Raw genomic sequence first — 13,372 nt, 5'->3', positions numbered from 1 at the left:
AGATTATTAAATTCAATTACACATGGCAGATAACTAACTAGATGATCGTCATTTCGTTATGCTCCGTTGAGGCATAAAATTTGAGCAGACAGAACGAAAAATGCAAAAAAATAAAAAAATGTGTGTTATTATAACTTTTTCTTAATTTGTTGTTTTCTTTATTTTTTTTGTTTAATCAAGGGTGTAAAACAAAAACATTTGAAATTAGCAAAAAAAATTAGCATTCAATTTAAATCGGCAGTTAACACCAATCATTAGGACTTGCGCTTCGAGATATGTATGTATGTATATGTAGATGTACCTACAAATATATTTATATATATAGGAAATTTGTCAAGTGACTCCGCACACGCCAAATGATGAAAAATAACAAAATGATGAAACTGAAATAAAGAACAACATTGTTAGAAAGAAAGTTCTTTTGCGGATGTGTCCATTGAAACTCGTCTGTTTACATGGGCCATGTAACGATCCTTTTTCGTCCTTCGGGATATTTACAATTATCTCTTGGGTTAGGTTCGGCACAACAAAATTTATTTTGTGCCCCGGTGAAATTAGAACAGGTTTGTTTAATGATTTGTTTTGGTGGTATGTTTATTTACGATTGTTTATGGGCTTGGTTGGATATGACAAGTTTCTTTTAGAGGAGTCCCGAGCTCTTTCCTGGAATTTCGGTAACAGGATATATCCTTGTACCTTCCAATATGCTGGGGATCGTCCTGGGGCAGTTTGACCTTACTCGATTCTTGCCTAAACACGGTGTTTTAGTCCTATTCCAAGGACTTGCTGGTTACAGGATAATTTGAGAGGTTACTCATAAGGCCGTCTCGAATTATTCTGACTTTTCTTGATCCTTTCACTTGTTTGTTTCACTAGTCTGAGCCTTTAAGGTTACTCGTAAGGCCTTAAAAACTCCCTTGGTTGATCATGACTTGTATACTTGAGTCAATTAGTTCCACGTCTAAACTAAGACTGCCGGCTCTGTCGAGCGTGGTCCCTTAAATATATCCCGAGATGCCCATAGGGCGCTGGCTGCGGCGTCGTGCTGTTGGCAGCGGCGTTGGGATCGTGTCAGAAGTGGGTCGCCTCTTCCGGCGAATTCTGCTTACCGGCAGTATTCAAAGAATGGCTAGGCTAAAAAGTGCTTATGCTAGAAAAGGGAAGTGAAGTACCTAGTGTGTCTTGGGTCACATATTTTGCTAGGGTCGCATAAACATAAGTTGCTTACATGGCTAAATGTGTTTACAGGAAATAAAAGACGTATGTAGCTTAGTTGACTAACAGTGATATGGGTCGCGATGCACGCGTGCTGTGTGCACTCGTTTAATTTCCCCTGCAATGCACTTTCATACGTATATCGTATCTATCAGATAGAGGGCTTCCCTATCGTTCATCCCTTCCCCTTCGGTTCGCATATTCCCCTATGCAATGCATAAACCATTATCGTTTCATATAATGCATGCATGCCCCCCACGCATCTTCCCGCTTGTACGAAATTGCCAGTGGTCGCATGTGGTTCGATCGGCCATGTTTGATCGTAAATCATGGGATCGAGCCATGTTGGACTTGGTTGCCTATCGCATGTGTGTGCATATCGGTTTCTTGCATTATGCTTTCCACGCATCTTCCCGCTTGTACGAAATCGCCGACGGTTGCGTGTGGTTAGACTGGCCACGTTTGATCGTATGCCACTTATATCGAATCGGTTCGATCCATCAGCAGCGGATTCGGTCGTATATCGTACGTTTGGTTTGTGTCTCGGCTATATCTTGTATCTGGTGCATCCTTTGCACCGCTTGATTGTGTTGTTGCTGGCTTGTTGTGTGGGATATTATAGTTAATTATAATGTTCCTCACACTCCCCCCTTCTTCGGGAGTGATTTGCCCTCCCCTGTCCCTTGTACCTTGTGTTTGTTTTCTGTATGTGTATTTCTTTCTCGCTGCCATGTCATCAGAGTCGTCCTTCTCATTGTTCATCTAGTTTCTTGCCATCTGTTTGTTCGCAAATTTGTTGTTTTATCTGGCTGATATGTGCTTGCCTGGTTTTTCCTGTTTCTTTGTGCCGTAATTTACATATAACTGGAGACAAAAACCCTGTCACTTCATAGGGGCCTCCAAATCTTGGTGCCAACTTTGCTGCAAATCCTTCGGCCGCATTCGAGAGATGGTGTTCTTTTGCCCATACTGTGGTTCCAATTGTTGGTCTCCACTCTCTCCTCCTTAGGTTATAGTGACGTGCCTGATTTTGTGCCGCCGTCTCCAGATTACGTCTTATTAGCTCGAACAGCTCTTGTACTTGTTTTGCCTTCGCCTCTGGTGGTACGCTTTGCTTTCCTGTGCTTGTCGTGACACTATCGTATATCGCGCCTGGCATTCTAGGTTCACGTCCTTGTATCGCATATGCTGGCGTAAATCCAGTTGACTCTGATTGACTAGTATTTACAGCCAGTGTTATTTCCGGCCAGCTCTCATCCCAATTCCGTTGATTTTCACCGGTAAACTGAGCAATCATTGTTTTCACTGTTCTGTTTGCCCTTTCGGTTGGGTTTTCTTGTGGTGTGTATGGTGCTGTTAATTGGTGGTGGCATCCCCATTCCTCTAGCATTTTCTTAAATGTTCTGCTAGTGAATTGGACCCCATTGTCCGTTATTACCACTTTAGGAACTCCAAATCTCGACAGAATCCTTTCCCTAAAGGCCTTGATTAGATTCTCCGCAGTTGCCTTTCGCATGGGTATCAGTTCTGTCCATTTTGAAAATCGGTCAATGATTACTAGTAACATTGAGTTTCCATGTTTCGACCGTGGTAAGGGTCCGACGAAATCAGCGCAGACGGTGGCCCATGGTTCATCCGGTATTTGCGTCAGCATTTTCCCTGCTGCTTGCTGTTGGTTGGGTTTGTATTGTTGACACGTTGTACACTTTCCCAGGAATTTCTTGATATCTCGTTGCATTCCTGGCCAATAATATCTTGACGCAGTTCTAGCGATCGTTCGCCTGTTTCCTGTATGCCCTGCCGTTATGGAAGTGTGGTTTTCTTCCATCACTTGGTTTCGTAGCGTCTTGGGCACACACAATTTCCATGATATTACTTCTTCTTGGCCTGCTCTATGCGGAATATTCCTGTACACCTGGCTGTTTTCTACTATGTAATCTGGATATTTCTGTGGTTGTTGTTGTATTTTCTTTATTATATCTTGAATCCACTCACATTCTTTGTTTGCTTGTCGTAATCGGGCGCCATTGTCTACTATTCTTTTGCACCCTTCCATCGGTTGTCTTGATAGTGCATCGGCGACAATGTTTAATTTACCCTTTCGATATGCTATTTCGAAATCGTATTGTTGTAATTCCAGTGCCCATCGAGCTATGCGGCCCGTGGGGCTCTCTATACTATTCAACCACTTCAACGCCATGTGGTCTGTCACCACCTTAAATCGGTATCCCTCGAGATATGGTCTCAGCTTGCGTACTGCCCACACTATTGCTAGGCATTCCTTTTCTGTTGCCGAATAGTTCTTCTCCGCTTGATTCAACTCTCTCGACAGATATGAAACCACTCTTTCCCCCTCCTCGGTGTTTTGTACTAGTATGGCCCCTAATCCTATGTTGCTTGCATCCGTCTGGAGTACGAACATTTTTGTGAAGTCTGGGCATGCCAATACTGAGTTACTCGTGAGTTTTTCTTTTACCGATTCGAATGCTGCCTGATGCTCTTCGCTCCAATGCCATTTGGCTTTTTTCTTGAGCAGAGCGTTTAACGGGTGTGTTATCATAGCAAAATTTGGTACGAATCGTCTGTACCATGAAGCCACTCCTAGATATTGCCGTAATTCTTTTGTGCACGTGGGCGGCTTCAATTTAGCTATTGCTGCCACCTTGTCTGGGTCCGTTGCAATACCGTTTTCTGTTACCAAGTGGCCTAGAAACTTTAGCTCTTTTCTAAAAAATTGGCACTTTTCAGCATTTATTCTTAAGTTTGCTTCTTTCAATCTCCTGAACACTTCTTGCAGGTGGTCCATGTGTTCCTTGATTGTTTTGCTTACTATCACTATGTCATCTTGGTAGGCGAACGCATTTGGTATCATTTCTGGGCCAATGACTTGGTCCAGTGCCCGTTGGAACGTTGCTGATGCGGAGTGTAACCCGAATGGCATCACTTTCCATTGGAATAAACCTTTCCCTGGGACTGTGAATGCTGTCATTGGTCTGCTGTTTTCTTCCAACGGAATTTGCCAATAGCCGTCCTTCAGGTCTAGGCTGCTTATAAATTTCGCTTCACGTAGTTGGTTTAAGATGTAATCGATGCGGGGCATTGGGTATGCATCTTTTATAGATTTTGCGTTAATCTGTCTAAAATCTACGCATAATCTCCATTTGCCCGTCTGCTTCTTTCTCACCATCACTATGGGTGAGCTATATGGGCTTTGTGATGGTTCGATGCATCCCTTTGACAACAGCTCATCGACCTTTGTGTTGATTTCTCCCTGTATTTTTGGATTTTTTGGGTAATACCTTTGTTTTATTGGTATATCATCCTTCATTGTGATCCTGTGTAAACCTACTTTTGATGTTCCCTTGATTTTCCCCAATTCCATCAGTTCGTGTTCTAGAAACCTTTGTATTTCTGTTTGCTCTTCCTTCTGTGTCACCACGATCGATATGCGTTCGGTTATCCTGTCCTGCATCCTCTTCACCGTTGGAATTTTTATCCTGTGGCCTCCGCATGCTATTTCGGTATTCATCAGCCTTAGGAAATTCCATCCTAAGATTATAGCATCTATTCCGTCTGGCATGATGAGAAATGTTATGTTCATTTCTTTGTTTCCGAATCGAACGTATCCTGTCCATTGCTCGTTGATGTCTCTCACCTTCCCGTCCGCCATGTATACTTGCTTGTTCGTGGTCTCTCGGTCTCCTTTCTTTTCCACCGTTTCCAACATTTGTTTGCTGATAAAACTGCTCGTGGCTCCGGAGTCAATTGTCGCTTTTATGTGGACTCCTGCTACTTCGATAATTGCTGACAATTGATCCTCTTCCTCTATTAGTTGGCCTATCAGTGGTGAGGAGCTTGTTGGCTGGGTCCCTGCTCGCCCCTGATAGGCTGGAACCGCCTTTCGTTTCCCGAACTCCAACAACACTCTTTAGTTCTTTTCCCAATCCTTCCACACTGCCAACAGAAATTGAGTCTCTGATTGTTGCACTCCCTTGCCCAGTGTCCGGCTCCCCCGCATCTGCGGCATGCCTGGTTTGGGTTCAAGACTCTTCCCTCTTGGAAGTTTTTATTTTCTTGGGTTGGTCTTGAATTGTTCTCCATGCTGTTGTTTTGGCATCTTCGGCACTGTGTGACTGGTGGCCCGTAATTATTTCCTCCTCTATGGCTTGATTGGTTGTTGTGTGTTCTTTGAGCATTGTTTGGGCGATGGAAATCTGATCGTTCTTGTTCAAGCATCTCATGTTCTTCCGCCAACTGCATCAGCTCATCTAGGTTTCTGACTCTGTGGGGCCGAACGAATATCCTCAAATCTGGAGTGCAATTTTCTAATATAACCTCCAATTGCTCGTACTCTGGTATTTTAAGGGGTCTCATCATTGTTTGCATGTCGACCATATAGTCCTTGAAATACTCGTTTCTGTTTTGTTTGCGATTTTTTACTTGATCAGCCAATTTGTTGAAGAATCCTCTTGGCAGGAAGTATTTCCTGAAGCCCTCAACGAATTCCTTCCACGATCGCCACTGCTTATTGTTTGCGAGGTACCATTTGAGTGCTTTGTCTTTCAGTAGTTCTGGCATTGCTCTTGGGATCATGTCCAGCTCGATGCCATACATGTCTGCTGACCACTCGATTTGTTCTATAAATTCTAGCGGTCTGGAATTGCCATCGAATCTGAAAGTCCACTCCCTCACTTGTTTTGCCACCTTGGCGTATTCGGTGGTCCTGTTTGTTGTGTGTGGTGCCGCGTTCTTGGGGTCTATCGTTTGTCTCCTTAGGTCCCTCTTTGTGTCGGTGCCGTCTAATGCTCCTTCGCTTCCCCATCTTGGTGGTGCAAATGGAGGAATCGCTAGCGTAGCGATATTTATTTTTTTGAACTCCTCGGCCTCCTTGTTCTCACCATTCTCGCCAGACTGTGCTGCGCTTGTTTCTGGTTTTTGCTTGGACATTTTTGTGAACTTGAGTTCTAATCTTCTTATCTCCTCTCCCCACTCTGGATCAGACTCGTGGTTGTCTATCCATTCGCCGAGTTGTTTTCTCATCTCCTCTACCGTGCCGTTCATGTTGACTCCGATCCTTTGGCCTGTTTGTAGCAGATCCTCCTTCTTCATGTGGTACATCCATCCTTTCCCCATTTTGATGTTTTCCTCTCAATTTTCAAACTTTGTCTTGTTTAAAATTTCACCAGTATAGCACGTTGGGCGCCAGTTGTAACGATCCTTTTTCGTCCTTCGGGATATTTACAATTATCTCTTGGGTTAGGTTCGGCACAACAAAATTTATTTTGTGCCCCGGTGAAATTAGAACAGGTTTGTTTAATGATTTGTTTTGGTGGTATGTTTATTTACGATTGTTTATGGGCTTGGTTGGATATGACAAGTTTCTTTTAGAGGAGTCCCGAGCTCTTTCCTGGAATTTCGGTAACAGGATATATCCTTGTACCTTCCAATATGCTGGGGATCGTCCTGGGGCAGTTTGACCTTACTCGATTCTTGCCTAAACACGGTGTTTTAGTCCTATTCCAAGGACTTGCTGGTTACAGGATAATTTGAGAGGTTACTCATAAGGCCGTCTCGAATTATTCTGACTTTTCTTGATCCTTTCACTTGTTTGTTTCACTAGTCTGAGCCTTTAAGGTTACTCGTAAGGCCTTAAAAACTCCCTTGGTTGATCATGACTTGTATACTTGAGTCAATTAGTTCCACGTCTAAACTAAGACTGCCGGCTCTGTCGAGCGTGGTCCCTTAAATATATCCCGAGATGCCCATAGGGCGCTGGCTGCGGCGTCGTGCTGTTGGCAGCGGCGTTGGGATCGTGTCAGAAGTGGGTCGCCTCTTCCGGCGAATTCTGCTTACCGGCAGTATTCAAAGAATGGCTAGGCTAAAAAGTGCTTATGCTAGAAAAGGGAAGTGAAGTACCTAGTGTGTCTTGGGTCACATATTTTGCTAGGGTCGCATAAACATAAGTTGCTTACATGGCTAAATGTGTTTACAGGAAATAAAAGACGTATGTAGCTTAGTTGACTAACAGTGATATGGGTCGCGATGCACGCGTGCTGTGTGCACTCGTTTAATTTCCCCTGCAATGCACTTTCATACGTATATCGTATCTATCAGATAGAGGGCTTCCCTATCGTTCATCCCTTCCCCTTCGGTTCGCATATTCCCCTATGCAATGCATAAACCATTATCGTTTCATATAATGCATGCATGCCCCCCACGCATCTTCCCGCTTGTACGAAATTGCCAGTGGTCGCATGTGGTTCGATCGGCCATGTTTGATCGTAAATCATGGGATCGAGCCATGTTGGACTTGGTTGCCTATCGCATGTGTGTGCATATCGGTTTCTTGCATTATGCTTTCCACGCATCTTCCCGCTTGTACGAAATCGCCGACGGTTGCGTGTGGTTAGACTGGCCACGTTTGATCGTATGCCACTTATATCGAATCGGTTCGATCCATCAGCAGCGGATTCGGTCGTATATCGTACGTTTGGTTTGTGTCTCGGCTATATCTTGTATCTGGTGCATCCTTTGCACCGCTTGATTGTGTTGTTGCTGGCTTGTTGTGTGGGATATTATAGTTAATTATAATGTTCCTCACAGCCAACCACAATGTTCACACACACAACACACATACATATGTGATTTATTATCTATCGTTTATGCAAATAAGTTTATACATTTTAGATACAAACTTAATGAGGGAAGTACCCAAAAAGACCCAACCAATTCGTTTTGAATAGTCATGCTTGTGGTTGATTTTGATCATTTGAAAACCGGGTCGTAGTGTTCGGATTGTTGTGATGATTTCAAGCGCCAAACCACACTGCGAAATACATATTTATATAGACTATAAGATGATTCCGTCTAAATCATAATTATATGCGACTTACAGCAACAGAGCAATGGCCAGTCCATAGAAATTAGCAGTGAACAAATTGAACAGACTTGGAGCACTGCTCAATGTTAGGCTATAGATGACAGTGTACACACTCGAGGATACGAACGGGGTGAGATTCTGTACTACGGCCAATAGGGCAAATACTTTGCCTAAAATAGATTTTTTGTTAGGCAATTAGCAGAGGACTGGAAATTGACAATCTCCTAACAATAACAAACCTCGCTCATCTGCTGGCAAGAGACTGGTTATTGCCGATCGACACATGGGATTCACCAGAGATTTGAGAGCCCCCCAGTCCGATGGCCACATAGATCTGCCAATCCACAAAGGCAAAAGCTCGCATTAGACTGCTACTCACATGACTCAGCAGCGAAATGAAGGCCAGCCAAAGTATAGCCGAATTCCTGGTGCACTGATTGGCCATGAAACGAAAGAGAATCAATTGAATTTTAAATGAATCGAGCGTTTAGTTTGCATGACTGGAATATGAGTGTTAAGTAAGCCCTATTTCAACATTTTGATCTGTCTGATCAAGGTTTTCCATTCTGCATGAAGGGAATACGGACTTAATCGGCAATAATTATAAGTAATATACATATACATAGAAGAAAGCAGAATATCTATACTTTTATCTGAAGAAGACAAACCAAACTTATTTAGAATTGTCCTTTTCATCTCAACTCATCTTAATGGACGCTTCAGCCTTAGTTTGGTTCCTTATTATAAATCTTGACATACCCCAATCGAAGTTGGGATTCTGTATGTTACATAACTCATAATCGTATGACTATACCTTACTTTTTAGGAGAACCCAAGGAAAGCAACAACACTTTTTGTGTTTTGCATACATAGTTAACACACAGTGGTGGTCAGAAGATTAAGCCCCACAAGTCATTTTGTTCTAATTATTTGGTCATTGGAGTAAATCGATAAAAAACTAATTGTGGCAATTTCATTTTAATTCATTTTTTCTATTGGTGCATTTGAAAAACAATGTCTGTCTAGTAGAAAAGACAACAAGAGAAAACAAATACCCAATTTAGCACCAGAATCATTTTTGTGGACCATTGAAATTCTTCGTTGTATGCAATTTAAAGTCTTTTCGACTTTTTGTCGTTTGAAACACTTCCTAATACTTAAATCTGAATCTCTTTGTCGGGGAATATGATTTATTATCTCTTGTGGTTGAAGAAATAAAAGTTTCTTTAGTATTATTAAGCATCGTAGAACTACAACAATCCGAAACATCAAAAAAACAGAATTTCAATAAAAACTCTTTCTGGGACACAATTCTCTAACTTCAAAAGACCCAAAACTTATGCTAACAGTCTTAAAATTGTAGCCACGACTGTGAGGATCGCAACAACATGCAAGGGTATTCAATCTTCGGCTTGCCAAACTTGTTGTTTATTTGTAAATTTAGGTTTCTCCCAAAAAAAAAAAACTGAATATTCCCTGTAATTCATCTAATTTAAATCCATCTATCATTTAGTTGTTTAAATAAACTCACTATAACTAAACAAAAAGGTATACTATACGAAAATTGATTATTAGGAAATTTCTAGGAAGATTGTTAAAGTGGGGATTTTCGCTTTCAACTTTCGAATGCGCCTTGAACAGAAGGCATAAACTGACAATAAGATAACAAAATTAAAGATTAAAAAAAGGGATGTTAGTAAGTCGCTGCTACGACTTTGTTATACCCTACACCAAGGAATAAATAAAATAAACTCGATCAGAGTTAGGCCTAAACGAGGCTACAACAATTACCTGGTGTCTTTAGTTCGTTTAGTTCCCGAGATCTAAATGTACAAACAGACGGACTGACATGGATAAATCTGCCGTTGATACTAACATCAAAGTGATCATAGGTTATCCCTGGAACATACTAATGGGTCTATGACTTATCTAATAAAATAGCTTGAAGATTTTAAAATTCTCTTTTTGATAACTTACCTTTCTTAGTGACCAGAGAAAGAGCATGCCACCAGATCCCGCTAAAGCCGGCACCAAAATGCTGACAGATTCATAGTTGGTAAACTCCTTGACTGTCCAATGAAACTGAGCTCTCATGAACAAATAGAACACAGAATTGCTGCCATCTTTAAAATAAGAATATTTTTATGAAGCTTCAGCTACTTAGATTGACAATCTTACCGGCGACAAAAGCAGTCAACAGCAAAATACACATAAGTAATATGATAATCGAGCGATCCTTGAATTCTCGAGGCTTGCAACAGCTTCTCCCCATGTCCTTGAGCAAGCCAATCAAAGACTTTGGGGATGATGTTCGTGCCACTTGTGGTTGGGTAGGTAAACTCTCGGGCAGGAACAGCACCATCAGAAACAATCCGACAAGTATTGAGACAGAGGAGATTGCAAAGACGATGTAAGACTGCGAATTGAGGTCCTCATAAACGTATCCAGAGGCAAAACTTCCAAAGAGCAAGCCTACATAAATGGACGTTTCATAGGCAATCAGTCTGAAAGAGTTAAATACTCAACTTGAAAAGTTTCTTGACACGTTTTTTAGAAAACATTTGACCAATTAATCATTTACTATGCCAATGTGTGAGACGAACTTAGCCAGTAACTTAAACCTAAAAGTATTCAATGGCTAACATTGGAGAAATCAAATTTCAAAGTATATCGAAAGCAATTCCGCTCCGTTTTCAAACTTGTTGTTTTGAATTCCGAGTGATCCTTTAATCGTTTTCGTTTTTGAAGCTGAGTTCGAAATAAACACGCCTGAAGAAGTGAACTTTCGATATGATGACGAGTTTACAATATAAAAAATACGAAAATGATTTGCACACACTTTTCTTAGTTCCAGATCTCAAAATACTTAAGATCTTGGATCAAACACCATGCACACATACATAGGGTAAAGTGGTATTTAAAGTCAACAAAATGTATGTAACAGGCAGAAAGAAGTTTTTCCGACTTCATAAAGTATATATTTTCTTGATCAGCAACAGCCGAGTTGTTTTGGCCTGTTTCCGTCCGTAAGAGCACCTAGATCTCAGAGACTAAAAGAGATAGAGTCACCGAATTTTGTCTGTAGACTTGTATAGTATGTACAATTATCAACTTTATTTCAAAGTTCTGCCACGACTTCCGCCACGAAAATTAAATAAAACTAAAATTTGTTCGTTTAGTACTCCCTAGTAAAATATTTCGTCCTTTTTCCAGACTTTACTAAATAGTTTAAAAGGAATGAATCGATTCAGAAATATCACCTTTATTTTGGTAAAAAATTATCTCTATTTAGAGCATTCCCATCTATGTATGTCTTCTTGACAATTAGAAACTGTTAGGGAAATTAGGACCCAAGGCCAATTGCAGCTCCAGCGTAATTTTTTATGCTTGCAAGGGTATATATACTCCGGTATTACCGAAGTTAGCCCGACGACCTTTTGTAACAAAATGGCTTAAAATATTTTTTGTTGTAGATGGGGTTTTCCTCGAATGCTGTATACCTTGTAATCAAATCACTATTTTGTGAAAAATCAAACTCATGTTTTCAATATTTGATCGTTAAAAGCTTACGGAAACCGAGACTTTGGTGTATGTACTACAAATAGGGCAGATTATCTCATATACTAGTTCATTCGATTTGTATATAAAGGGCCACACTTACCTATAGGATCTCATTTTTCCCGAGGAGACATCGCCAATGAAACAGACAGCAGCGACGGAATAGGTTACACTACTTCCCATCAGACTGAGAGGTATTATGGTGAGGATGTAAAGCCAGGGACTAATCATGCCCTGATTTTCCATGGCCAAATAGGCAATGATCGACGAAATTAAGTACTGCATCGAATAGCCTAGGATCTTAACATTATTAGCCAAAGAAATAAGCTGTTGGCTCGATCTACTTACCCAAAAAGGAGGCCATTAGTAGCGGTTTGCGTCCATAGAGATCCGCCCAGGCACCGGCAAAGAGGCCACAAAATGCTGGAACTAGACACTCCACCAATTTGATTGTCAGCATAACACGAGCTGCATATGGCTGAACCTCGGCTTCAATTTTCTGAGAATGATTCATTTTGGGTGTGCTCACTTCCTGAAATTTCATTCACTTGCCTTTGTCTCATTCGTTGAGTTTTTTGTGCCCAAGAGTAGACACACTGCATCTGGATAGCCCAAGCCCGCTGTGCAGCTTTGATATATCACTTGATTCTTCAATATGGTGGCTGCAAGGACAAAGCTGTGATTTCGCATTCCAAATCTATATCGAACTTACATGAGAAGTTGTAGGCGAATAAGAGTATCAATATCAAGGGCTCAATCAGATAGATTCCCCAGCGAGCTATCGGTTGAGTATCGTTTGCCACTATGGGATTACTGCTTCTTTGGCTGGCCAAGCTTTCCTCACTAATGCTGGTGCTGCACGAATTGCCGGCACTTGCCTCAGGATCATTTCGATTTGGTTCAATTTTGGCGACCAAATTCTCATGGGCATACGGTTCCTCGTTCATTGTGCGACTGAGTAGTCCAATCCAGTTAATGTTTAATTATTCACTCCAGAAATCAACGGATGAAGGCACGATTTTAGATAAAGTACCGACTTATATTTATGTGTGTAAATGACGTGCTTGCTCTCCTAAATGGGATTTACATTGAAGCGTTTGCTCCATCCTATATACATATACATATACATCTTTTTCTGGGACTGCGATTGGACACAACTTTGCAGTGTATGTAGATTGTCGCCATTATCATTCATTAAAAAGACGACCAAATTTTATTTAAAGTAAATACACTTGCAGGCGAAGTTGTCAAAGTTGTTGACTATCTAACTTAAGTTAGTTAAATTGCCTGAAATTTTTAATATTAACTTAATTATTTAGCTTATAATGAAATATGGCAAATGGTTTTCCACTTCAAAGTTCAGCAAAATTCAGATTTGCTTCAAGTATTTGAATTTAGTTCAAAAACCAAACGAAAAGTGTCTTTTAGCATAATTGAATGATGATTTATTAAAATTTACTTATAAACATTTAATTTCATGTTTCCATGATAATTCATGACCACTGTAACAAATGATAGTGAGTCAGAACTGGGGACTTTTTATTTCAATAACGTGCCTTATCTTTTTATTTAAACAGTCTTTATGTAAATCTGTACAATTTTCTTGAACTTGCATAAAACCTAGAATACATAAAAAAGAAATATGTACAACATGTGTAGATACTTTCACAATGAAACCAAAATGTTTCTCAAAATTTAAAATTGGCGCCAGAATAAAAA

At 40.8% G+C, this 13,372-nt stretch overlaps 1 protein-coding gene across 1 annotated transcript; it reads right to left on the bottom strand.

Annotated features, from left to right (window-relative positions):
• Window positions 1-7,917: 7,917 nt before the first annotated feature.
• Window positions 7,918-12,695, bottom strand: LOC137575541 (probable peptidoglycan muropeptide transporter SLC46). The gene is given in 10 exon segments (XM_068288124.1): window positions 7,918-8,041; window positions 8,109-8,265; window positions 8,335-8,407; window positions 8,409-8,528; window positions 10,073-10,218; window positions 10,274-10,599; window positions 11,757-11,946; window positions 12,002-12,152; window positions 12,206-12,315; window positions 12,366-12,695. Coding segments are annotated over 10 exon segments (1,569 nt in total). The 5' UTR covers window positions 12,601-12,695; the 3' UTR covers window positions 7,918-7,980.
• Between the last annotated feature and the right edge of the window lie 677 nt (window positions 12,696-13,372).

The sequence above is a fragment of the Drosophila tropicalis genome, unplaced genomic scaffold, assembly GCF_018151085.1.
Source record: "Drosophila tropicalis isolate 14030-0801.00 unplaced genomic scaffold, ASM1815108v1 contig_573, whole genome shotgun sequence".
In the NCBI taxonomy this organism is placed as follows: domain Eukaryota; kingdom Metazoa; phylum Arthropoda; class Insecta; order Diptera; family Drosophilidae; genus Drosophila; species Drosophila tropicalis.
The sequence above is the reverse complement of the archived record's forward strand: the minus strand, read 5'-3'. Positions and strand labels throughout refer to the sequence as shown.